This window comes from Loxodonta africana, chromosome 4 (assembly GCF_030014295.1).
Source record: "Loxodonta africana isolate mLoxAfr1 chromosome 4, mLoxAfr1.hap2, whole genome shotgun sequence".
Taxonomy (NCBI): domain Eukaryota; kingdom Metazoa; phylum Chordata; class Mammalia; order Proboscidea; family Elephantidae; genus Loxodonta; species Loxodonta africana.
The window spans coordinates 65,588,982-65,613,264 of record NC_087345.1 but is presented as its reverse complement, the minus strand read 5'-3'; the positions used below and the strand labels follow the sequence as shown (position 1 = coordinate 65,613,264).

At 34.3% G+C, this 24,283-nt stretch overlaps 1 protein-coding gene across 9 annotated transcripts in view; it reads left to right on the top strand.

The window, feature by feature from the left end:
* The window catches only part of CNOT2 (CCR4-NOT transcription complex subunit 2), a 159,841-nt gene that overhangs the window by 120,455 nt on the left and 15,103 nt on the right, over positions 1 to 24,283 (top strand). For 6 of the 9 annotated variants that reach the window (XM_064283883.1, XM_064283882.1, XM_064283886.1 and 3 more), the window contains 8 exons: positions 4,003 to 4,069; positions 14,327 to 14,474; positions 15,201 to 15,383; positions 17,690 to 17,769; positions 20,314 to 20,439; positions 22,273 to 22,397; positions 23,422 to 23,542; positions 23,634 to 23,790. In XM_064283883.1, the coding sequence (XP_064139953.1) occupies positions 4,003 to 4,069; positions 14,327 to 14,474; positions 15,201 to 15,383; positions 17,690 to 17,769; positions 20,314 to 20,439; positions 22,273 to 22,397; positions 23,422 to 23,542; positions 23,634 to 23,790 (1,007 nt within the window). The remainder of the gene's footprint in view (positions 1 to 4,002; positions 4,070 to 14,326; positions 14,475 to 15,200; positions 15,384 to 17,689; positions 17,770 to 20,313; positions 20,440 to 22,272; positions 22,398 to 23,421; positions 23,543 to 23,633; positions 23,791 to 24,283) is intronic. The other 3 variants (XM_064283887.1, XM_023558863.2, XM_064283888.1) reach the window with 3 other exon arrangements.

Genomic DNA, 24,283 nt, shown 5'->3' with positions numbered 1-24,283 from the left:
TACATTCATTGGAGGGAGTGATTGTGAGAGGTAATCGCTACTAGGAAGCATGAGCGAGTAGTTCTGTAGTTGTGGAGAGTTGGCAGTAGCCATTACGTTTTTCAAATGTACATTTTTTAAAACAAGAATGTTTTGACAGTTTTTTTGTTTGTTTGTTTATTGACCTTAGAATTGTATCTAGTAGCAGTGGAGGTAATTTTAAAAATACAGTTGTTTCAAATTTGTTGATTTTTCTTAACATTCTGTATACTAAAGAATTAGGGAGTGTTTCAGAGCCCTGGTGGTACAGTGGTTAAGAGCTTGGCTGTCTGAATCTACCAGCTGCTCTTTGGAAACCCTGTGGGGCAGTTCTACTCTGTCCTATAGGGTTGCTATGAGTTGGAATCAACTCGATGGCAACGGGTTTGGTTTTTGATTTGGTTTTGGTGGGTCAGGGAAATAAGTGGAATCACATTACTATTTCTTGTAGTTGGCTTCCTGGTTCAGAATCGACTTGACGGTAGTGGGTTTGGTTTGGACATTGTTGTTAGACCACAGTGTGTATTAAAGATTTCTTGAATGATGGGGAAAATATATAATTGTTGGTTTTAGGCTGAGAACACAGTAACCTAGTTGTTGGTCTCAGCATTCTACTGATTATGTGACATTTAATTTTTTTTTTTTTAACCCATGTCTTGCCACTAAGAACACAAGTTCTACTCCTTATTTTTCCTGGGATTTGTGAAAATAAATGTCTTTCTTTAGTTTCTTGGGCCAAAAGTTATATAAATTTTATTATTTAATAAATTCCTCAGAGGCGGAATCCCCCTCTGATTGTCTGCTGTTAGTGAAGTCTTACATTCAGAGGAAGATTAGATTATTAGCAGCTACTGCTACCATTTATTGAGCACCTACTATGTGCCATATCTTATCTCGTTTAATCTTCACTTTAACTTTCTGAGGTAGGTGGTGTTACTTCCGTCTCAGGGAAGGAAACTGAGGCTCTGTGGTCCCATAGGTAAGTTGCAGAGCCAGGATTCAGTCCAAATTTTTCTGACTCCAAAGTTGGGTCCTTTCTTCTTATGCTGCATTCCCTACTGTGGTGTATTTCTAGATCCAAAGTTCTGTATTTTTCTAAGAAATTCACCTTTTTATTAACTTTCAGCTTTTAAAAAATTTCAGTGTTCTCTCGTCTGTTAACTGTAGCCATTACTCTGCTGGGTACATTTCTTGTGCATTTTCTTTGCTCTTGTAAATAGCATTTTTGTCTTAGTCACATTCCTTCATTGTGTGTTAAATCCATTTTTAGCAATCATTTATTACATGAACCATGTCTTCAGAGTATATCATTAGGGATAGATTTTATATGAAATCATATATTTGCATTTTGGCATTTTGAGACAGTCACTTATCTTTCTGTATAGCTAATTGATTAATGCTTATTTTACATGGATGTTTTGAAGGCTATAAATTGAACTACTTTTATGTTCCTCTAAAACTGTTCTTAGTCCAAATACTTTGCCAAGGGAGCCCTCCCACCTCCCCATATCTTCATACAGTCTTTTCCTCCCATATGTACTCCCCCAGGACTGAGAGGGCTGATAACTTGGCATGTGTATAACTTCTTTGTTAGTGTATAACCTTTATGAAAAAAAAAAAAATGTTGCTGTCAAGTCAATTCCGACTCATAGCGACCACATGGGAAAGAGTAGAACTGCCCCCGTGGAGTTTCCAAGGAGTGCCTGTTGGATTCAAACTGCCAACCTTTGGTTAGCAGCTGTAGCTCCGCCAGGGTTAAAGTATACTATAAAATGTCTGTTCTTTAGATTTAAGTGTTCAATAAATATATACGTTTCTGGGAAAGGTAAAGTTTTGAGTGATCCATTCTAAAATGTTTACATTGTGGATCATTCAAAGTCATGTACTCATGTTGGCCAACATTTTATATTTGAAGCCTTTAGAAACAGCTATACTCTTACTTTCATTTATGGTTTATGGTTTATAATGATAACAGAAAATTATGATTCTTAAACCTTTTACTTTTTGTCACCAACTAAAGCCTCATTACAGTTTGGAAATGAATCTTCAATGTGTTAATGAAAGAATTACAGTTATGTGGTAACCGTAATGACTGTAGTACCTAATTGAAGGACTTGATCAGGCATAAAATGCCTATTAACTTGATCTGTTGGATTGTATTTGATAGAGTATATAGTTTGAATGTTAGTTTAATTGTCTATATCATATACCCCCTGGATTTGAAAATGAATATTTATAAGGTTTGATACTTTTTATAGAAAATACTATGTTATAAATACTTATGTTTTTAGAGTAACTCAGACCTACCTCAGGACCATCAACAGTTAAAACTATTTTATTAAAAATTTAGTCCACTTCAGAATAATTAAAACAACTTAGAATTTTGACATGAAAATAGCATAAATGTGTATTATGAGACCTTCATTGTTTTAATGTTTCTCTTCTTGCTTTTCCCAAAGTGATCAATGTCGGCATGATTCTTCTTCATTGAAAACCACAGACTGACCTCTTATAGTTCCCTGTCTGGTGATCTCCCACACCCACGTAACCCCCTTTCCTTATTGCCCCAGCCAGTTAAACTGGACACCAAATACTATTGCCTTTATCACCAAATGCCTCTCCTTTCTAATCCCACTTGTGCTGTTTTAGTTCAGTATCTCACCCTTTCCCTTTTCCATCCATTTCTGCTACTAGAATTTTCTTCCCAAAGCCCAGTTTGTGTCACTTCCCTGCTAGATATTTTTTTCTCTTTTTTGTCATAGTTGGTAGCCATTTCTGTATAATATTCAAGAAAACCCTTTACAGTCTTGTCCTGACATACTCTTTATCCCCTAAAAGGCATAGGGGTGAGCCCTGTCCCCTTCCCCCAATTACTGTATTATCCAGTTACCACTATTTTATATTTGATTTCCTAATCATGTCATTAACTTTTATTATACTTACACTCACTACATAGTCTTAGCCTGAAAAAACTCTTATTTGTATCCACATCAATGTAATCCTAATACCTCATCCTTGTTCAGAATTATCTTCCTCTAGTGATGCTTTATACTCCCTTTAGAGCATCTACCATCCTGCATCTGTGGTTATAATTTGTTATATAATTCCTTTGCTTCCCCCACCATATTATAAGCCTTTTGATAACATGCTTATAATGTCTTATTTAAGGGTTTTTTGATGGTTTTCTAATATAGACAGGGAATACACGTACACACATTTTGGTTTACTCAGCTTAAGTATCCACTTTGTATATAGCACTGCTATGCTTAGTGCTAATCTCTATGAGGAAATATGACATTGAATATACCAGTTTCATTAGTATAACACGCCTTACAAAGACTTTATATTCTACTAGGAAAAAAAGACATTGATGCAAAAAATTCAAAGGCATTATGCAACAAATACCATGAAAAATTCACATCAACAGTGTAGTTTACATGCCATGTCTAAGCATTTTTCTAAATATTTTTGACTTGTCTTTTGCTTTTTGTGTCATCTTTCAATTTATTATGTAGTCGTATGTTTATTGGGTAGGTTTTCCTACCTATTTGATATACATCATTTGTGTATAATAATCAGGAAATATTCTTATAAAGTACAAAATTTTTCTTTTTAAGCATTTCTCAATTTTAGTAAGCTGAATTCAGAATTTAGCTTAATATTATTTACGTATCAAGTAATTTCACTTAAAAATTTGTAGAGGTTGACTTTGAGATAGCCTTCATGTTTTTGTTAGCCTAGTGTTTTTTTTTTTAAGTGAGGTAATGGTGCTGCTACAGTTTTCATTCAGTGTAACTTTAAAAACCCTTATAGTAACCAAAAATAAAGGAACATGGAATTTATTATGTAACATTTGTTTTGTTTTTGTGAAGAGTGAACAATGTAGGATCAAATCTTACATGTTATAGTATGACATATAGATGGTAACGTGTACAATGCTATGTGTACTTTCTTTATGCTCTAATATAATTAATTTGTTTCTAGATGCTGGCATCACCATCTACATCAGGTCAGCTGTCTCAGTTTGGGGCAAGTTTATACGGGCAACAAAGTAAGAATTTTGCATTTATTCTGGTATACTTTATTTAAAGAGAAAAATACCTAACTATGAAATAAAAAGCAGCCAGTGCTTCCCATGTGGGTTTATCCTAGGGTTTAAAAGGAAAGATTTAATTTTCAAAGTTTCCTTATTTATGTAGCAAAATGTCATTATTTCAGACCTTAACTAAACCAAATTTGCTTTTATTGGATATAGGACAGTTTGAAATCTGTTTCTACATCTTTTGTATTTTTATGTCCTTGGTAGTATTTTTGAAGAAGCATTTGCCAATCAATTAAAAGTAGATATGCTCTATGTTTTCAGTTAGAGGAAGTTAAAGGTTTTTGATTGGTTGGTTGGTTAGGTTGTTTGTGTTTTGGGACGATTGATGAATGTAAGACCATTGCTTAGCAACAGTTTGTGAAATATTCTCTTTGTTTTAGCAGATATTTCTTCTTTTGTTTTAGCTCAGTCTAGGTATAGAATCTAGATTTTTTTGACTCACAGCCAGTACTTTCTCCATTACACAAGGTTCTATTTAAGTATTGTCATACTTTTAAAGTACTTAGCCCAGTGCCTGGCGCATAGTAAGCTCTCAATAAATTTGTTATTATTATTACATAAAATTTTTATAAAACTCCAAATCATAAAAAAATTTTCATTTTTTTAAAATTAATTTTCCGAATTATTATATATTAATAAAGTTTTACATCTCTGGTGTCATTTATGTGGTGGAGGAGTAAAAATGTTATAAGTTCCCATCAGAGATTATAGAATAATGGACTAACTGGAAGAGACAATCTGATGGTTGACAGTTTTAACCAGCTTCAAATAAAAATTAGTTATTTTATTTGGAACTCTTTCCCATTGTAATAAAAAGCAAAAATTTGATAGGTATCAGAATAGTTTGTCATACCACTTTATCCTTCAAATTCATTTTGAAGTTTAGTATGGGGAAGAAACTTACTTTGTAGATAATCATAGTTTCCATCTACTTTTCTCTGTCTTTTGTGACTTTCCTCTTTTGCATGGAACACAATTTTGTTAATACAGATTTAGTAAATAAAATTTACTAATTGCTTATTAATATTAGCAATTTTCCCTTGGTTATGCAGAAAAACAAGCATTTTTAAAAATTTTATTACATTAAAAAAAGTGTTATTTATCCTCAGATGTTTATTTTAGTTATTAAGGGAATATTATCAGCTAGTAGTTTGTTCCATTTAGCTTGTGTTCTAGCATGGACTTCCAGCTTTCTGGTAACCGTTATCATGGAAGTATCTAGCTATTTAAAGTTACAGTTTATTTCTGTAGAGAAGCTGCAAAGTCCACAGTTTATCACAGCAGAAATTAAATATGGAATGGAGAAAAATTGTATTTCAGAAACTAAGGTTATTTCATAATTGGAATGGCAGTGGTTTCATAATATAATTCACTGTGTGGATTTTTAAAAACAACAAAAAAAAAACTTGCTAATCTAATTTTTTTAAACCTGTAAATGTGAAATTGTAATTGAGATAAGATAGAAAATATATTGGGTTTAAAATAAAGTTACCTCATTTGAATGAGAGGTACTTGTTGACATGTGCAACTCATTATGTTGGTTCTTAACGATAAAAGAAAACCCTGGTGCATAGTGGTTAAGAGCTACTGCCTGCAGTTTGAATCCACCAGTCACTCCTTGGGAACCCTACAGGGCAGTTCTACTCTCTCCGATAGGGTTGCTATGAGTCAAAATCGGCTTGATGGTAACGGGTTGTTTGTTTGTTTGTTTTAAAGATAAAAAAATAATAATAAATTAGCAAATTACTTTCATTAGAAAAAGTATTTTTAAGGCACTTATTAATTCAAAAAAGCCATATATGACAGAAGTACTTCCTTTTGGAGCTCAGTATATAAAATGGCTATATAGCAGTCTCTGGGTAGCACAAGCACTTAAATGCTCAACTGCTAACTGAAAGATTGGCATCTCGAACCCATCCAGAGGCACATCTGAAGACAGGCCTGGCAGTCTGCTTCTGAAAGGTCACCGGCTTGAAAATCCTAAGGAGCACAGTTCTGCTGTGTATACACGAAGTCACCCGGAGTTGGAATTGACTCAACAGCAACTAACAACAATACTCCTGTAGCATCAGTGAAGCAACATTTTGAACATTGGACCTAAGACCAGCTGGAACTGAAATGTTTCCAGAGTACAATTATTCATATCCAGAGTATAGCTCTAGAAACTGCAACTAGTGGAAAAAAAAAAAAACAGAGCCTGGATTGCCTGTCTTCTTCCAGTAGGATAGGCCCAAATGGGCCAAATTAAAGAGGTCGTTTAGCTAGTAGTCTGAATAAACACCTTGTCTGAGAAGACACAAGCTTATAATATGGGGCTTTAAGGTCAAGGTTTCAATAGCACAGGCAAGTCAGAATGATAAAACTTGAAGGACCAACTTTAAGGAATGATGGGGGATAGCAGGAATAGGTAGGTTTGAGTACATCAGAGGTGTTATTCTTATGACAGGTTGTCTTTATCTAGGGCATTGAGATTGAAATAACAAAGTTCTTTTTTCCTCCCAGATGCATTGAGTACCACCATTAACTGTTATTCAGATTGGCAAAATTCAATAGGAATTTATGCCCTCAAAATGTGAGGTCTGCTACGCGTTGTATGTTCTTGATGGTTGGAAATAAAGGTGGAGGAGATTGGGAAGGAAGAGTGCCCTCTCCAAAACGGAGACTCTGCTGAGATTGAACGAGGCAGGCAATGGCTACAGAACTCCTACATTTTTTTGCTTATTTGGGTGAAAATGATTGTGCAGTGCATTAGGGTACCCAGAAAATGCTGGACTAGAGGCTTGTATAACCTTTGTATCCAAACGCACAAGTAACGTCTCATTCAGGAGTTTATGTGAATACTGTTCATCATATGATACCTCTAGAAGCCAGTAACTGTGACCTGGTATTCAAGTTGCATGATGTTCTCTGTCTTTTTTTAGTGTCTGCATAATATTTTAAACATACCTTATAAGTTTGAAGACCCCTGGGCTCCCAAAGCTGCCTACTAGATTGGAATAAACAGGGAGCCAGGAATTAAGTTCTCCTGGATATTCAGCACATTCAAATTGAGTGGTGGTGTAGGGTCGCTGTGAGTCAGAATCGACTCAACGGCAGTGGGTTTTTTGGGTATAGGTGGAGTAAGGAGCCCTAGTGGTACAGCGGCTAAGTGCTTGGCTGCTAACCAGAAGGTTGGCAATTCAAACCCACTAGCCGCTGCATGGGAGAAAGATATGGCAGTCTGGTTCCATAAAGATTACAGCCTTGGGAACCATACGGGACAGTTCTATTCTGTCCTGTAGGGTCGCTGTGAGTCAGAATTGACTCGATAGCAACAGGTTTGGTTTTTTGGTTGTCTTTTTTTTTTTTTTTTAGTAGTTGGAGTGACTTTTTCTTATTTATCAACAGGATTTAGAGTCTTGGAGGATAGAAAAAAAAAAAAGAATACTACTGTTTATTGAGTGTTTCCTGTATAACTTACCTTATAGGCTTATAGGTTAGCTAGTCGTCTGGATGATTCCGTTATACACATTTGTATCTGAATTCTCAGAGGACCTGGGCTTCTAGATTGGAAAGGAAATAAGCCTTTTTGTTACCTGGACTTCTGGCTTTGAGAGCAGTGATATAGTCCCATGCTTTCAACAGACATCCTTTCTGCTTTGAAAACAACGTGTGTGCAGGATGGAGTCCCTGGGTGGTGCAAATGATAAGCATGCTCAGCTGCTCACTGAGAAGGTTGGAGTTTTGAGTCCACCCGGAGGCTCCTTGGAAGAAAGTCCTGGTGATCTAAGTCTGAAAAATCAGCCATTGAAAACGCTGTCGAGCACAGTTCTACTCCGACACATGTGGGATCTGCATGAATTGTAACCGGTTCAATGGCAACTGGTTTTATGTGAAGGCTACTTGCTTTGTGGGGAGTCAGAGCATCAGTTGGGGGGGGGGGTGCTGCTGCTATTGTCAGTGTAGATAGATGAGTGGCAAATTTTGTTAGCTTCAGGAAATTGTTGGACCGTATAACAGACAATTAGTAGCTATATACCAGATGCTGTGGAGGTTCTTGCTTTCAAAGAGCATGTGGTATATTTGGGGAGGACAAGACATTATATGTAATATATTAAATAACGGCCTACGATGCCTAATACATCGGTTAAAAGGTATCATGTATCAAGTGGTATGGACATTCTTTTAGGACTTTGGGAGAAAAGCACAGTCTTGGTGATACCAAAATAAATAAATAAGCCAAACCTATTACCATGTAGTCAGTTTGGACTCAAAGCAGCCCTATAGGACAGAGTAGAACTGCCCCACAAGACTTCCAAGGCTATAAATCTTTCCGGAAGCAGACTGCCACATCTTCTCGTGGAAAGCAGCTGGTGGATTTGAACTGCCAACCTTCTGGTTAGCAGCCAAAGCTCAAGCACTGCACCGCCAGGGCTCATAGTGGTACAGGACAGCTTCAAAAAAGGAGGTAGGAATTTAAGTTACTTTTTAAGTGCCTACTATATATATTGTGCCGTGCTAGATACTGCAGAAGTGTGATAGAAGAGATCATTCTCTATTGCACTGTCTCTGTACAGTGTACTTGCCTGAGCAGCTATGGTATTACTGCATTTATTACACGTCTTCATTGTCTTTGTAGCCTCAGTGCCCTGTAAATGGCAGGCACTCGTTAAATGTTTGAATGCATGATAAGCAAAATATAACAAGTACACAAATTACTTTATTACAGAAGAAGAGTAAGAAGTGCAGAGTTTTCTGGATATTTCATGGGAGTAATCACATTTCTTGGAGAATGATTTGAAAAGGATTCACAGAGGAGGTCATGTTTGAGATTGGCCGTAACAGGGGTGTAGATTTGGGAGTTGATCTAGCTAATCAAGACAGGAGAAGGTTATTAGGCTGTTACTTGGTTTCAGCCAAGGGGTGCAGTCTTGACATTTCTGAAATCTCAAGATCTTTGTCACGTTCAGTGTACAACAACACTACTATAGTGTAAAGCTTTCCCCCATAAAGAATCTTTTCTGGTGAAAACCGTGAATTCATCAGACTACTTCATTTTACATTCACCTCAGGACCGCTGTTGGGTGTCTTTGAGTAGGCATGTTTCACAAAAACAAAATAAAGCAAAAAACTAATATTTGAATATTTAGTATGTGTCAGATGCTGTTTTAAGTACATTATATGAATTAACTCATTTAATTATCCTTATTGCATAAATGAAGAAATAACCCAGAGAAGTTCAGGAACTTGCCCAAGGTTATATAGTAGTAAGTAGTAGAGCCAGGATTATATTTCTTTTTTCTGATCCCAGACCCATTCTACCCACAATTCTGAGTTAGCAGTCCCTCCTGTGTGTACCCAAACTATATATACTGCATGTAAGCACCTCAGTCATAGCATATATATACATATACATATACATATACATATACATATACATATACATATACATATACATATACATATACATATACATATACATATACATATATACTTTTATATTTCTGTAGAGCAGGAGAAGGGAAAATATTCTAGGTGGGAATAATGATAGTAAGTAAAGGTACAGGGCAGATTGGGGGGTTCAAGTGGGGAAAGAAGAAAGATTTTAAGTCATACAGGCAGTGTGTTAGCAGGATTTCTATTGGAGTGGGTAAAACGTTAAGATTACAGATAGCTTTTGGGCCCTGACAGAGAATTTTAAAGACTAAACTGTGTTTGGATTTTGATAGAATAGTGGCTCTCAACCCTGATTGTGCCTGTAGAAACACCTACAGGGCTTTTAAAATTCCACTGCACAACAATTGCCCAGACCCAGACTAACTACATTCAGATATCTGGGAATGGGACCTAGACATGAGTATTTCTTATTTCTTTAGATGGTGTAAAAAGTAACAACTGTAAGCAAAGGAAAGCAAGTGATTGGTTGAAAAAGGGTGTTGAAATAGGAGTCAAGAAATTGGACCATTATCTTTATTTTTCATTACCCCTGACCTTGAGCAAGTCATTTAATATCTGGCTTTAGTTCTTCATCTGTAACTTTGTTCGGATGATCTTTTCTCTCTCTAAAATCCTTTGATTTTAATGAAGTGAATTGCATGATAAAATAATTTCTCAGGGAAGGTTAATCAGCTAAGTGTAAGACAGATTGAAGATGAGATGTAGGGTAAAGCAGTGTTTAGGACTATTGTCCTACATTAGTGTGGACAGGACAGTTAAGTCCTAGAGGGATCTAGTTGCTTTAGGAATGGAAAAACAAACACTTGGAGCCCTCTTGCATCAATTACAGATTTTTTTTTTTTTTTCTTAGTAAAGATTCAAAGGGCTTCATTTAAGTATGAGTATTCAGGGATTTGGTTGCTGTGATTGAATTTTTTTTTTTATCTCTAACAAAAAGTTGAATAAAGGATGGCACATCTTGCCATAACTATTTAAAGATGTGCTTTTAATCAGTTTGTATGGTGAAAATAATTCATGGGATCATTTCTTAGATCATATTCTTTTGGGTTTCTGAAAAATTATCAGTAGAGAATCTAATTCATTCTTTGATTGTTTAGCACCCTGCCAAATAAGAGGAATCTTTTTAGAATATACTCAGATTTTCTTAGTAATACTGTATTTTTCTTTATCATCAATTTATCAAATTGAAAGGAAAATTTGATTTGGAAGTATAACCTTTTAAAGTGTTTTTGTTGTTGTTCCTTTATTCGTTTTCTGTGTAAAGGGGTTAAATACTGTCTCTATAGGATTGCTGTAAAGAGAAACTTAGATGAAGTAGCATCATTCTGCTACTCTGCCAGTCAAGGCACCTACCCATACACAAGCTGGTGCATACAGAGTAACATTTTTGTTCCCTCATGTTTTAGTCTTTGGTGCCAGAAACCTCTGTGAGTTTTTTTTTTTTTTTTTTTTAGCTTGCATGTTGTCTTCTTGATACAATGTTTTGGAAGTAATTTGCTGTGATTGTTTCTATTTATACTGGTAAAAGATTAAATTTCTCTTCCCCTTTTCCTACCCACTTGTAGTAGTGTGACTCAAGTAACTCAAATTTTATGACTTAGTATATTTTGTTTTCTAAAAATAAGTCCTTGTGTGTTCTTGTTTAGTGCTATTAATTCTGTTTTAAAGAAATTCAGTTTTTTCAATTAAATTTAAAATAGATGGATTAAAAGTATTGAAGGTTGATGATCCAGTTTAAAATAATGCACTCCTTTTTGATCTTCTCACGGCTAGTTCAACAAGTCTTTTGGATTTTATTAGCTTTTTTGTTTGTTTTTTAAATCAAAAGGTTAAGATAAAAGTAAACAATAATCTTTAATTTTCTTTATTCCATACAGCCTTCCTCTTAGCACTATGAATTAAGTATGCCAATCCCTAATTGAGTAAATATAGTCTTATCCATTTTTGTTTCCTTTTCAAAAGCTTTTTGCTAATGTTCAGATTATCTCCAGTCTCTAAAATATTTCTGAAATTGTTAAGTTTCATGATATGATATAGAATAATACGTATGGAGGATTGAAGTGGACAAATCTCAATGAGTCTTTTGTAGGGCTTGTGGATTATTAGAAGAGGCCAAAGGGTACTCGATTTTTGGAAAGTATATGTTTGTTTATAGTGATGCAGTTATCACCCATTCAATCATCGATTGAAGCAGGTATAGAGAGGGTAAAAATGGAATGGAGAAGTAAAACTAGAGGAAAGAAAACTGGCAGCTACGGAGAAGAGAAAGAAAATGGAGGGAAGGAAGAGAACAAGAACTGATGAAGAGAAGGAAAGTATGAAAAAGAAAACTGAAGAAAATAGATAAGACATTTTGCAATTTTGGGGGCACTTAACAGGGTACTATTCGAGTGTTGTATTGGGCTTCCATAATGCTATCTTTAAGAACACTAGGAGTTAAGAGATCTAAATTCTAGTCCTGGTTCTTTGCGTCACTTTGGAGAAGTCAGCTTATCTGAGGCTCAGATTCCTCATCTGTAAAATGTGGACATTGGACTAAGTGATCTTTATGGTCCATTCTGGCTGTAAAATTGTATTATTTTTCTTTGTGGTCAGTGACTGTGAGAAACACATTCCTGTGGGAAATTTGCAGCTATAGCTGACTTTAGGACAGCATGTTTGGAGGGTAGGATGTAAGCTCCATGAGGGTAGGAGCCTTTTCTTTCGTGTTCACAGCAGTTAGTACAGTGCTTGGCACATAGTAGGCACTCAATAAATGTTTGAATGAGTGAAGTGAAAGGTATCACATGGGTGGTATCTTACGGAAGCATCTGAAGGGCCTAGGGAAAACCCATGTGCTTGAGCTTAAGGAAAAGACTTACTTCTTCTGAAGAAATCATATGTAGGCTGATTTTAGTCTCTTGTTCTTCCTTATGTAATCCTAGATTCAGAAAACTTGGCTGTAGGTAGGTAGTGGCATTCTCGTGGTCACAGTTTATGTGACTAGACATACAGTGACTAAACCAGTGTTTTTTTAGTTCCCTTCAGATGACTTAAATGTAGAACCAAGCTTGGGTCTTCAGTGAACATGAATGAAAAGAATGCACATAGAATGTAGTAGCTATGTTGAATTGGATTCATTGCCTTCACTCAGTTGAGAAGAAAAGTTAGGTTGCAAGCTGAGTTCTAAAGCTGCCAAATTCCAGATGCAGTGAAACCTGTGAGAGCCAGAGCGCAACAAGACTGCCTTGTTTTTCTGGGTCTCTCAAGTTTTCTGCCTTTGACGGGGTGCAGTCTTATGAGAGTTTTCTATCACTCTGTATTAGTGGAAAATATTTGATTTTCTCTTTTCTGACAAGTTTCCACCTTGTACAGGTACCAGGTTTTACTGTACCTGTCAGTGAAATCTTTGTGATCTCCTAATATCCCTAGGTTAGAGAGTGGTGAATTGTTACACCAAGACATTAATGGCATATATATAGTACACCATTTATTTGGAGGTCACAGTTTCAAAATCTTCAGGTCTTTTAACTTCTTGGACCTAAAATTAAACCAAAAAGAAAATAAGTCAGTCTGAAGTCCCTAGGTGTGCAAACGATTAAGTGCTCCACTTCTGTGTAGAGGCTGGCAGTTCAAGTCCACCCAGAGGCACCTCAGAAAAAAGGCTTGGTGATCCACTTCTGAAAAATCAGCCATTGAAAACTCTTATGGAGCACAGTTCTTCTCTGGCCATGAGTTGCAATTAGTTTTTAAAGTCGTCCACTTACTCATTTAGCGCTCACTCTATTTTATAACTTTTGCTTAACCTCCAGTTCAGAATAAGCTAGGTTGACCAATGCTATTCCACAACATACTAGAGAAAGAAAGCATTAAAAGGTGTGGGTCAGGAAAATGAGGAAAGGCGGCATTCATAAATATGTACGTGATGACAACAGGAATGACAGCTAAACATCCTTATGTTGAAGGATAAAAATAAACGTCTAGAAAATTAGATATCCATAATAATATTCTGGGTTATCGAGACAATAATAATTTATCTTTCATATTATTTGAGCAAAAGGCAAGAAATATTGTTTAACACATTTTTGAAATAAGTTTATCCAATTTGGTTAATATTTTTTATGTTTTGTGTCTGAGTGGTAAATCTTAGCAGCCTTTAAAAATATACCTTTTGAAACATGTCCGTCACCGAGGAGTATTAGATTAATATAGGATCATTATACATTGAATTTTTTTAATGTTTTAATATTTATCTCTTATAGATATATCAGGTTGTGCTTTTAATAGTTGCTGACATTTTATGTTGGGTTTGTAAAACTGTAACATTGAGGACTAGGTAGGGAAGAGTCTTTTCTTAAATGCATATAAAAAGGATCATATAAAAATTAAAGCTACTTCAGCAAAGTAGAGTTAAGTCTTTTTTTGTACATCAATTGTAAATTAAAACAAAAACACACAGGATTGCAAAATTTCTTGACAGCCTATTTGTACATAATGTTTTTATTAAAAGGCAAGTTATCTAATTTGCTAAAATCATTGACATACTTTATTGTAAAATAAAAATGAAAAAATAGACATGAAAGAAATATTCATAAGAATAAATTTCAGACTAGAACATATTTTTGTTATAAATCAAAGTCCATTTGGAATGAATAGAATATATCCATTTAAGATTTGCATATTACATGTTAGGTCATTTAAAAATGTTTTACATTGCCAACTCCAGAAGATGGATGACACAGTTTCATTCCTGATGGCAATGAATTTCCTTCTTCTGAATTTTTTTATTAGGTGCACTAGGCCTTCCAATGAGGGGGATGAGCAACAATACCCCTCAGTTAAATCGCAGCTTATCACAAGGCACTCAGTTACCGAGCCACGTCACGCCAACAACAGGGGTACCAACAATGTCACTTCACACGCCTCCATCTCCAAGCAGGTATTTATTGATGGACCAGAATATTTCTCAGAATGTATCTTTGTAGAGTAAGCAAGCTTTTTAAACTTCTGATAAGATTATTTGAATTTCTGGTTCAGTGCTTTTCACTGAGAAAGAGAAAGTTGATACCCTGTGCCCATTTTATTTCATTGCGAATTGATAAGTATAGTGCAAGATGTTTTTATCCTGTAGCTAGATGACACAGTGGTTGTCAACTTGGGTGGGCATCAAGGGTTAATCACCACCTGCGGAGTTTTTCAAAAGCCAGCTCTCTTCCTCAAAGCAGGATGTGCAATTTAAAATTGTTCCCCAGGTAATTTTAACTACTACTCCTTTCCCACATGTCCATTGCTCTAGTGAGAGCAAAATAAAACAGATGACACAGAAGTGCATAATAGTATAAAGAAGATAGAATGACATATTTGGAATGTCAGTTTCATAAATATATATGTGAAATACATTTGTATTTTATGTCAGAGTCAAACCAGTAGCTCTGTCATCTTAGATATCACATTATATAAGTTCCACTATAATTTGCCTTTTTGTTTGTTTACTTTGATTTTTCTTTTCAAAGAGCTACAGTGATCAGACAAAAGAATTAACTTAAAAATTAGTAATACAATTTGAAAATAATTTGAGAGTCTAGGGTTGGACCAATTGATTTTATAGAAAATTTTAATGAGTAATTGTAGAGAGCTCATTTAGTGTAATGGACTTCTTTTTCAGGGGTATTTTGCCTATGAATCCTAGGAATATGATGAACCACTCCCAGGTTGGTCAGGGCATTGGAATTCCTAGCAGGACAAATAGCATGAGCAGTTCAGGGTTAGGTAGCCCCAACAGAAGCTCGCCAAGCATAATATGTATGCCAAAGCAGCAGCCTTCTCGACAGCCTTTTACTGTGAACAGGTAAGATGTTTACTGATACTGTGTATAATTGTTTTTCTGGGTTTCTTCAAATTTGCCTTTTCATTATCCACCGCTCTGTTCTTGAGTCTTGGCTTCTGTCTCATAAGTGTGTTTAATCATGCATTTATGATCAAAGATTCTCTTTCTGTTACACATCACAACTCTAACCTCGCCAAACTGAAGATAGGTTCTTTTGAAAATCAGCTTGATTTTAGAAAGGACATTAAAACATGAATATTGTTTGTTAGAAAAGAATTGTTCTTGGGTTGTCACCAGGCAAATTTTTGTTGGTAGGTACTTCCTTGATTAATTGAAGTTGACCACCTGTATGATAAAGAGTTTGAGGCTTATGAGTAGGACTGGAGACATGTTTGACTATTACTACCTTGCTTCAGTTTTGCTTTGGTTAAATACTTTCTCGACGGAGATTAAGATTTGTGCTTTGGAGGATTATTGACCAAAGTTTTTTTTTAAGACTATACACTATTGGAAAATAGTGTCATGTCTGGAATTCAAAACAAAAAGATAGGCTGTTGTGCTTTTTACTTTTTGCACTGTGAATGCGTATGCTACGCAAACAATAATATGAAATTAATTATCCATTTTGTTACAGTTTTCAAGCTGGTTGGGTAATTTATGTGGGAGTTATGTCTACAACATAAGGTTCTCTTGGACAAAAGCGTTTAAGCTTGATTGACTTTTTTTTTTTAATGGGGAACTGTACGGAAATTAAAGGACCTTAATCTGGCTTTTATCATCATATCCATTTGATTTTATTTTCTTCTATATGTAGTATTTGTAAAATCTGGATTAAAATAGGTTATTAGCACATTTCCTATTTAGTCTCCAATTCTTTTATTTAGACTTACTATCATTTCTTCTGTAATTTTACTACTTTTCTAATTTTCTTTAAAAAAAAAACCTATTATTTGTAAAGGTTATCAAAGTGCTCATCACCTTGATAGCTTCCTAACCATATAATGCTTCTTGGGCTTTGTCGCATCTTTCTGCATTCTTGTAGTATTGTTTGTTGAATGTATATTTAAATTTTCACCTTTCCATATTTTTTCACATTTTAATTGTTTTTTAAAAATATATTGCTTGTAAATTGTTACAGCTTGGGTTTCTAATATACTGCGGATTTCTACTATTAATATGTTGTTTTTATTAAAAAACGTTTTCATCTGTAAGCACTTACTCAATGTTTGCAGGTACCTGTATCATCAGCAATTCTAACATGCTACTAAACAAAAATTTCCATTGACTTTCTTACTCTTCTATAGAGTGTTATTTTACCATCTGCAAATTTTATGAAAATACTGATTGTCCTTAATTTTACAGATTTAGGCAAAAAAAAACTATCACCTTCAAACAGTTTAACCCTAGTCATAACACTGACACAGTATTAACTGTCTTTTATCAGAAGATTATTTTATGTTAAGTATGCAAGGTTTCAGTATACAATTTGTATTAACATTTCTTATTGACATTCTTAATCACTTCTGATCTTTCTTTAATTAATTAAGTTCAGCCTTACTTTTTGTTTTTTTCTTCCCATGCTCAGGCTCATGCAAAAAAAAAGGAGCATACGTAACTATTTACCAAGTACCAGTTGTGCATTAATTCAGAACTGGGGGCATTAAGGGCAGGTTTTGTTTTTTACCTTTTTAGTAACTGAAAGGTAAACTATATTTAGGTAAGAATGGTGTGTTTCAAAATACTGAATTTGATTAAACAAAAGCACCATTTAATTCACTTCATCTAAACATTTGTTGAGTGCCTATTTTATCCTCCTGAGCTAAGAGGAGAGGATGCAAAATTGAATATGACATTGACTCTGTCCATTAGAAGTTTATAGTCTAGTTGGGAAAGACACACTGTATGAGGGAAGAGCTATTATGAAAAGTAACTATAGCAGTCTTCACCAGTAGGGAAATATTCGGGAAGAATAGCCTCTCACTAACCTGCATATTTTTGAGGTTAATTCTTCCAGGATAAACAGTATGACTCCCAAAGTACACAAAATGGTAGTATTTAATCTCTGTTTTCATCAAGGTTCATATATAAATTGTTTTTTGTTTTTTTTAATTTGTTGAAGACAGTTGGTTCCCTGTTGTTCACAGAAGGGTTTCAGGGGATTTTTTTTAAATAAAAATTAGGATTAAACTCAGGCAAATAAAATTAGTATTGGTTTTTAAACATATTGTTGTCTTTTATGAGGAGATCAAAAGTGTACACTTTTGTTTTTCTTCATCTGAAAGTTAGTGTTCTTACCATATATCTAAAATTATTTTCTATGTACCCAGTATGTCTGGATTTGGAATGAACAGGAATCAGGCATTTGGAATGAATAACTCCTTATCAAGTAACATTTTTAATGGAACAGGTAAGCTTACTCTGGAGCTAGTACCGTATAAAAAACATATGGTAGATTTTTGAAATATAAAGCAATTCAACATACTGGTCTTCATATGTAGGATTTTTTTATTGTGTTAGATGGCAGAGTTTAATTTAGTGAAACACTGATAGGAATAGGATTTAATTTAGTGAACACTTAGGATATTTCTACTGAGATACAGTTTTTCATTTGGCATGGCAGCAGCATAGTGATCTGTGTTATAATATCAGGATTATTTCCTTAACATCTAAGTGGGAGCCTAAACATTAACTTAATGTAAATTTGTACCTCAGAGACCCCCCCCCTTTTTTTTTTTTTTGCTTCAAGAGCTTTTCCTGTCTTCAGCTCTGTCACTGTGAGAAAGAACTACAGTTTAGGTTGGTATGACATTTTGGTTATAGAGACCCAGATTCAGGAGAACCTTTAAAATTATATGGAACACTTAACACTTTTTTCTTAGTAAGTTTAATAATAGTAATTTTGGCATTAACTTTTTAGGAATTTTTGATCCATTTTTATGTATACAACTTAAGATTTAGTTATATGGAAAACCAGTTCTGATTCTGAAAGTATTCTTGCAGCCTGTTTATTTCTTTTATCAATTGCTTCAGACAGAAGAGAACAGGAAGCTTTGTTGCTACGCTGGTTCAGTTTTCATCCCCTTTACCCCTGCCTCCATACCCCTTCCTGAGGAGGAAGTAAAGGATGTTGTTATGACTATAGGAGCAAAAATGGATAGAAATGTTGAGAGAGAAATACATTTAAAGGAAGTGAAACATAAAAGAATGTTCAGTGAATTGGAGCATATTTAGAAGCACAAGAGAAGATTGAGGAAAATGTTACTTGTGGCTATAGGCTTTTAATTTTTAACTGTTGATGTACGTTTAGCAGCATAGATTAATAAAAATGAGATTAAAAACTTTGAAAAATTCCACATTTTAGGATTTTTAAATTATAATCTTATGTTCAAGATGTTCAAAATTACACAAAGTTCTATATTGTTCCTAATATGTACATTTTTTTCATACCTCAATGTCTCTGAAATCAGGTTGCATATCATAGTTTAACTGGCACTGTTTTTTACCCCCTCAGTGGGATATAAATTAACAGTGTGTCTGACACTGTCATTTTACATTCTGAATTACAGTTTTATACAGTGGTATAAAATTTTAGAATTAATTTTAAAATTCATTTTAGCTAAGTGTATTTTATGAGGGAAATTGCAAATCTCCAAAAAATTTAGGGCTTCATTAACTATTTTTCAGATTAAAATATAGTCTCAAATAATATATGGCAATTTAAAATTCCATCCTGGAGGAGCGAAAGATGTATATTTAAAGTTAAGATATATAATCAAAGTTTATAATTTTGTAATCAAATAATTCGAGATTACTTTGTAAATTGAAACACTAAGTTATTTTCTGTTGTTGTATCTTTTTAAAATTCAAAACCTATAAACCTCAGTTTTTGTAAACAATGGTTATGAATGATTTTGTCTTTTACCCTCCATTAATTTTAAATTGTCACCTGTTTTGGACTGTTACTATAGCCTGTGGTTTTTCTATCAATAATCTTGAAGGTAGTCTTGAGAGAATAGGTGCTTTCTGAGATTCTTTCAATTATGAAATTTGAAGAAAAAATACTTAACTGGAAAAGGGCAAAATAAATTGAAAATGGTTGTAAAACACAAGATGAAACAAAACTATGGTACAAGCTGAAACTGAGGTAGAAAATTAAATGCTTTAAAATTTTAAAATATAAGTTGTAAGAATAATAAAAACAAAAACAGAAGAATCAAGGTGATTAAAGTAGGTAAAATAGAGAAGATAGGTTAAATTTTAATTTATAAAAGGAAGTAAGCTCGTTTTTTTATTTAAAATGAACAAAAATTCATTCATTCAATATATATTTATTGAGCGCCTACTGTGTAATAGGTAATATATATTTCTGGGCTTTGCATCATATTCCCCTAATTCCCACCTACTCACCAGCATATGGGACCCTTATGCCATTTCTACTTTTACCTCTACCCCCAAAACATACATACACGCATCTTGTTTACAGGACCAGTAGGTTGCATGGCCATTTCTGGTGCCTCAGGTAACTTTCTGGCCATTTGCAGATGGCACTGTCATTGTCAACACCTGTGTGTTACTGAAGGTCCAGGCATTCCAGGTATAACTTCCACCTGGATACAATGAAAAGAGCAGTTAAAACATAATAATCTTGTTAGCTTACAAACTGTAATTTTAGATTACCATTATGCACCACTTTACCCCTTATTCTCTAAAGTCTCTAGGATTTTGGATTTTTATTATGCTGGTTGCATATTGGTTTGCTGAATTGCTCATGAAACGTTTTCACATAAAATCAATGTACAAGTATTTATTGAGCACATACTGTATACCAAGTATAATTTTGTGCATTATTTAGGAAGAAGGCATTGTCATTTCAAATTATTTATGGTTGGTCTTTATAATCTCTTCTAAAAGTTCGTAGAATCAGTAACTAGTGTTCTATCTTATTGTATAGATGGAAGCGAAAATGTGACAGGATTGGACCTTTCAGATTTTCCAGCATTAGCAGACCGAAACAGAAGGGAAGGAAGTGGTAACCCAACTCCATTAATAAATCCCTTGGCTGGAAGAGCTCCTTATGGTAATTATACTTTTAAATGTCCAATAGAAAGTTTCCAGTGAACACACACATTCATATATATCTATGTGTTTGTGCATATGCATATGTATGTGCACATATAGATGTATGTGCTTTCTATAAAGGTTAGTATAATTTTGACAGTTGATATGTGCAAAGTGCTTTTTTTCTCCCAGAATACCATAAAAACTAGGTTAAATAGGAGAAACTTAGGTTGTACAGAAACCCAAAAGAAAGTCCTCATTAGTATTCAAAAATTATTTTCTTTTGGCTTCTCTGCCTTAATACAAGACCTTAAGAGATTATTTTGTAGTCTGCCTTTTCTCCTCTTAATTCATCTCATATTTTCTAAAAGAACACATCTTAGTGATTAATCATACTGACCACACATTGAAGATGTTTCTCTAAGCCAAAGTTTCTCAACCTCTATACTTCTGATACTTTGGGCTGGATAATTCTTTGTTTTGGGGCAGAGGTTGTGATGCCTATGCCTATGCTGTGCATGGTAGAATGTTTAGCAACATTCCTGGTCTCTGTTCACTAGATGCCAGTAGCACTATCAACCACAAATGTCTCCAGACATTGGTAAATGTCCTCTGGGGGAAAAAATTACTACCACCTCTTAGCCCCCTACCCCTGCTCATGGGTCATGTATAGTTTATGTAGATACTTGGCCACCATTAATGTCCTCCATCACCGTTGTTCACTGTCCCTAATAAGAAATTTGGATAATAGGAGCTAGATGAAAAGAAAGAGGGAGAGGGGAACCTGTGCAATAACAATTCAAATATGAAAACAGTATAATAGCAGTGTAAACATACTCTTTTTATCCTTTGCATCTAGTTGTTTCTTTCAGGAAAATCAGAAACAACGAACTTACAGGTCGTTATGAGTCGGAAGCGACTCAGCGGCAGTAGGTTTGGTTTTTTGGTTTAATTTATTAGTTATTCTAAGATAGAATTATAATTTTTTTTTATTTTTAACCAAGAAGGATTTTTATGCCTTTGAGAATATGAATACAAATAACAATATGTGAAGAAGGAAAAATTTTATTGTTCTTATTCTAAGGTTTCCAATCAGTCTTCTAAAAATGACAAAAGATGATCAGTCCTGGAAGTTGAGTACCTAGCTACTTGATTCACAGTTCAGACTCTAATATTTTTAACCTTTCCTCATAGGTCCATTTTTTCATCCCTTTAGTCGTTTCCGTTGCTCTCCTTGGACCATCTCTAGTTTCTCCATATCGTTCTTGAATTGTGGAGCCCCAAACTGGATTTGTTCTCCAATAAGGGCCTGACTAATGCCAAGTATAGTGGGAGAATTACTTCCCAGTTCTTGCATGTTTTACATCTGTAACATGGAGTCCAGAAAATCTGAAATAATATGGAGTTGTTTTATAATTGATTGCAATTTGCTCATTCTGTAAGTCACTTTCAGGTAGAATACTGACATGTTCTTTTTAAATTTATTGTGTTCATTTGTATTTGGTGGTTACTGGTGTTTATAGTACCTAGTCAAGTATTTACATACAGCAAGCTTGTAAGCCAAAGTTTTTAATAATTACCAATATCAAATCATTAAGCATATATATATATGACATTAGATTAGAATTACAGGATTACCACTTATTTCTCTTGTATTATTCTGTAGAATTGTTAATCGGTATATAAAAATATAGTTCTTTATCATCCTGTATACTATTTTTTTGAAGTGCATTTTTATAGCATTAAAAAATAATTTTTATATATCATCATGAGAAAAGTTAAATTTTTATAAGCCATAGCAAAAATATCATAAATATCAATTGCGACTCTTTGGGTTGTTTTCATTACATAGTTGGAATGGTAACAAAGCCAGCAAACGAACAATCCCAGGACTTCTCAATACACAACGAAGATTTTCCAGCATTACCTGGCTCCAGCTATAAAGATCCAACATCAAGTAATGATGACAGTAAATCTGTAAGTAACTGACCATTATATATGTGAGTTGTGTAGATTTTTCTCCTCATATTTCTCTTATATTAACAGTTCTATAGACTTATTAAAGGAATTACTAAATACTATTACAAAACTGCTTATCTTTGAAAATCTGTAATAATCTAACTTCTGAAGAATGTGGAGAACCTTTATAACTTAGAAGATAGCCTATTTTTTCCTATTTCATATAGGTTTGCAAATTTCTGTTGAACTTCTCAGAGTTAATTTAGACTTTTATTGTAGTCCCTGTCAGCTGGATCCCATGAAGTTTGATATTATAGCCTTCTAAGGAGCTGTGTTTTTCTTGAGTAAGTTTTCTCCTTGAAGAATCTTTGTACACATTTTTATTCCTGTGTTGATTCAGCCAACTCAGCTTCCTCTTTCTGACTTAACGAATTTGTTTATTTCTTCCACATTTCATTGAAAATAACAAAAAAATTTCCGATGTATATTGTTAAAATAATTGATAAGGAAGATTGTTGGGTAAGAATTAGAGTACAAATTAAGAAGTTCATACATTCTAACTTTTCTTGGAGGTTGTTCTGATGACATTCTAGGTAACGTACTATGTTTAGTTTCACTTCTAAATGAAAACATTGAAGAGTTTAACTTCAAGTGTATTCCAAAATACAAAGTCCTAAGATATATACATATATGCATACACACACATAAATACATATATTTAAACTATATGTTTATATACATTATATGTGTGTGTATATGTGTATATTTTTTTTCCTGTGACTAAAGATGCAAGGTAAATAAGAGTATTTTTCATAGACTTCTTGTCCTTTAAGTACTCAAATGTGAATGATACAGGATTTATTTGTATACCGTAAGACTACTGTGGAAACAAACAAAAAAAAAATCCATGTAGAGCTTGAAAAACAGGTAATAATTTACTACCAATTTAAATGGAATAAAGAATGAATAGCAAGGTATTAATATATAAACTCGAATTTTTACACTTAAATTTTAATGTCACTTTTTTTATTTTTGTTGTTAGAATTTGAATACATCTGGCAAGACAACTTCAAGTACAGATGGACCCAAATTCCCTGGAGACAAAAGTTCAACAACACAAAATAATAACCAGCAGAAAAAAGGGATCCAGGTGTTACCTGATGGTGGGACTCTAAAAATACGTCAAAGATATTATAAAATACATTTTCTTTACTTTTCTGCATATGTAAAAATGATTATGTTCTTCTTATACAGGTCGGGTTACTAACATTCCTCAAGGGATGGTGACGGACCAATTTGGAATGATTGGCCTGTTAACATTTATCAGGGCAGCAGAGACAGACCCAGGAATGGTACACCTTGCATTAGGAAGTGACTTGACAACATTAGGCCTCAATCTGAACTCTCCTGAGTAAGTTTTTACTTTTCCTCGCCCTTTGTATATAATTCCTCTCTGCAAATTTCCAGTTTTTAATTTCATGTCATCAGATTATATATATCACTGCTGTTCATTGTTGCTGTCATCTGCTGACTCTTAGAGTCATCCCCCTTCATATTAGCTCCTGGATTACTGTCACACTCCAGGATTATTCCTGTCATGATTTGGCAGTTTAAAAATACATGTATCTGATACTTGCAACATCCTGAACTCCCAGCTTCTTGAATTTCTCTCCTCCAGTAATCTTATCTTCCACCCTACCTCAGCCACTTATTTCTTTAGTCATACCTTTGACTATGTCATTACCACTAACTGCAGTTTCTTCATAATTTTAAGTCTGGGCTTCCCATGCTCTCTCACTGTCACTTTTTCCATCTCTTTCCCTCTAGTACTATATGACTCCATTCTTCTACCTTTTCATATTTCTTCAGCATACTCCTCCTCTTCCCTGCCCCACCAAATGAAC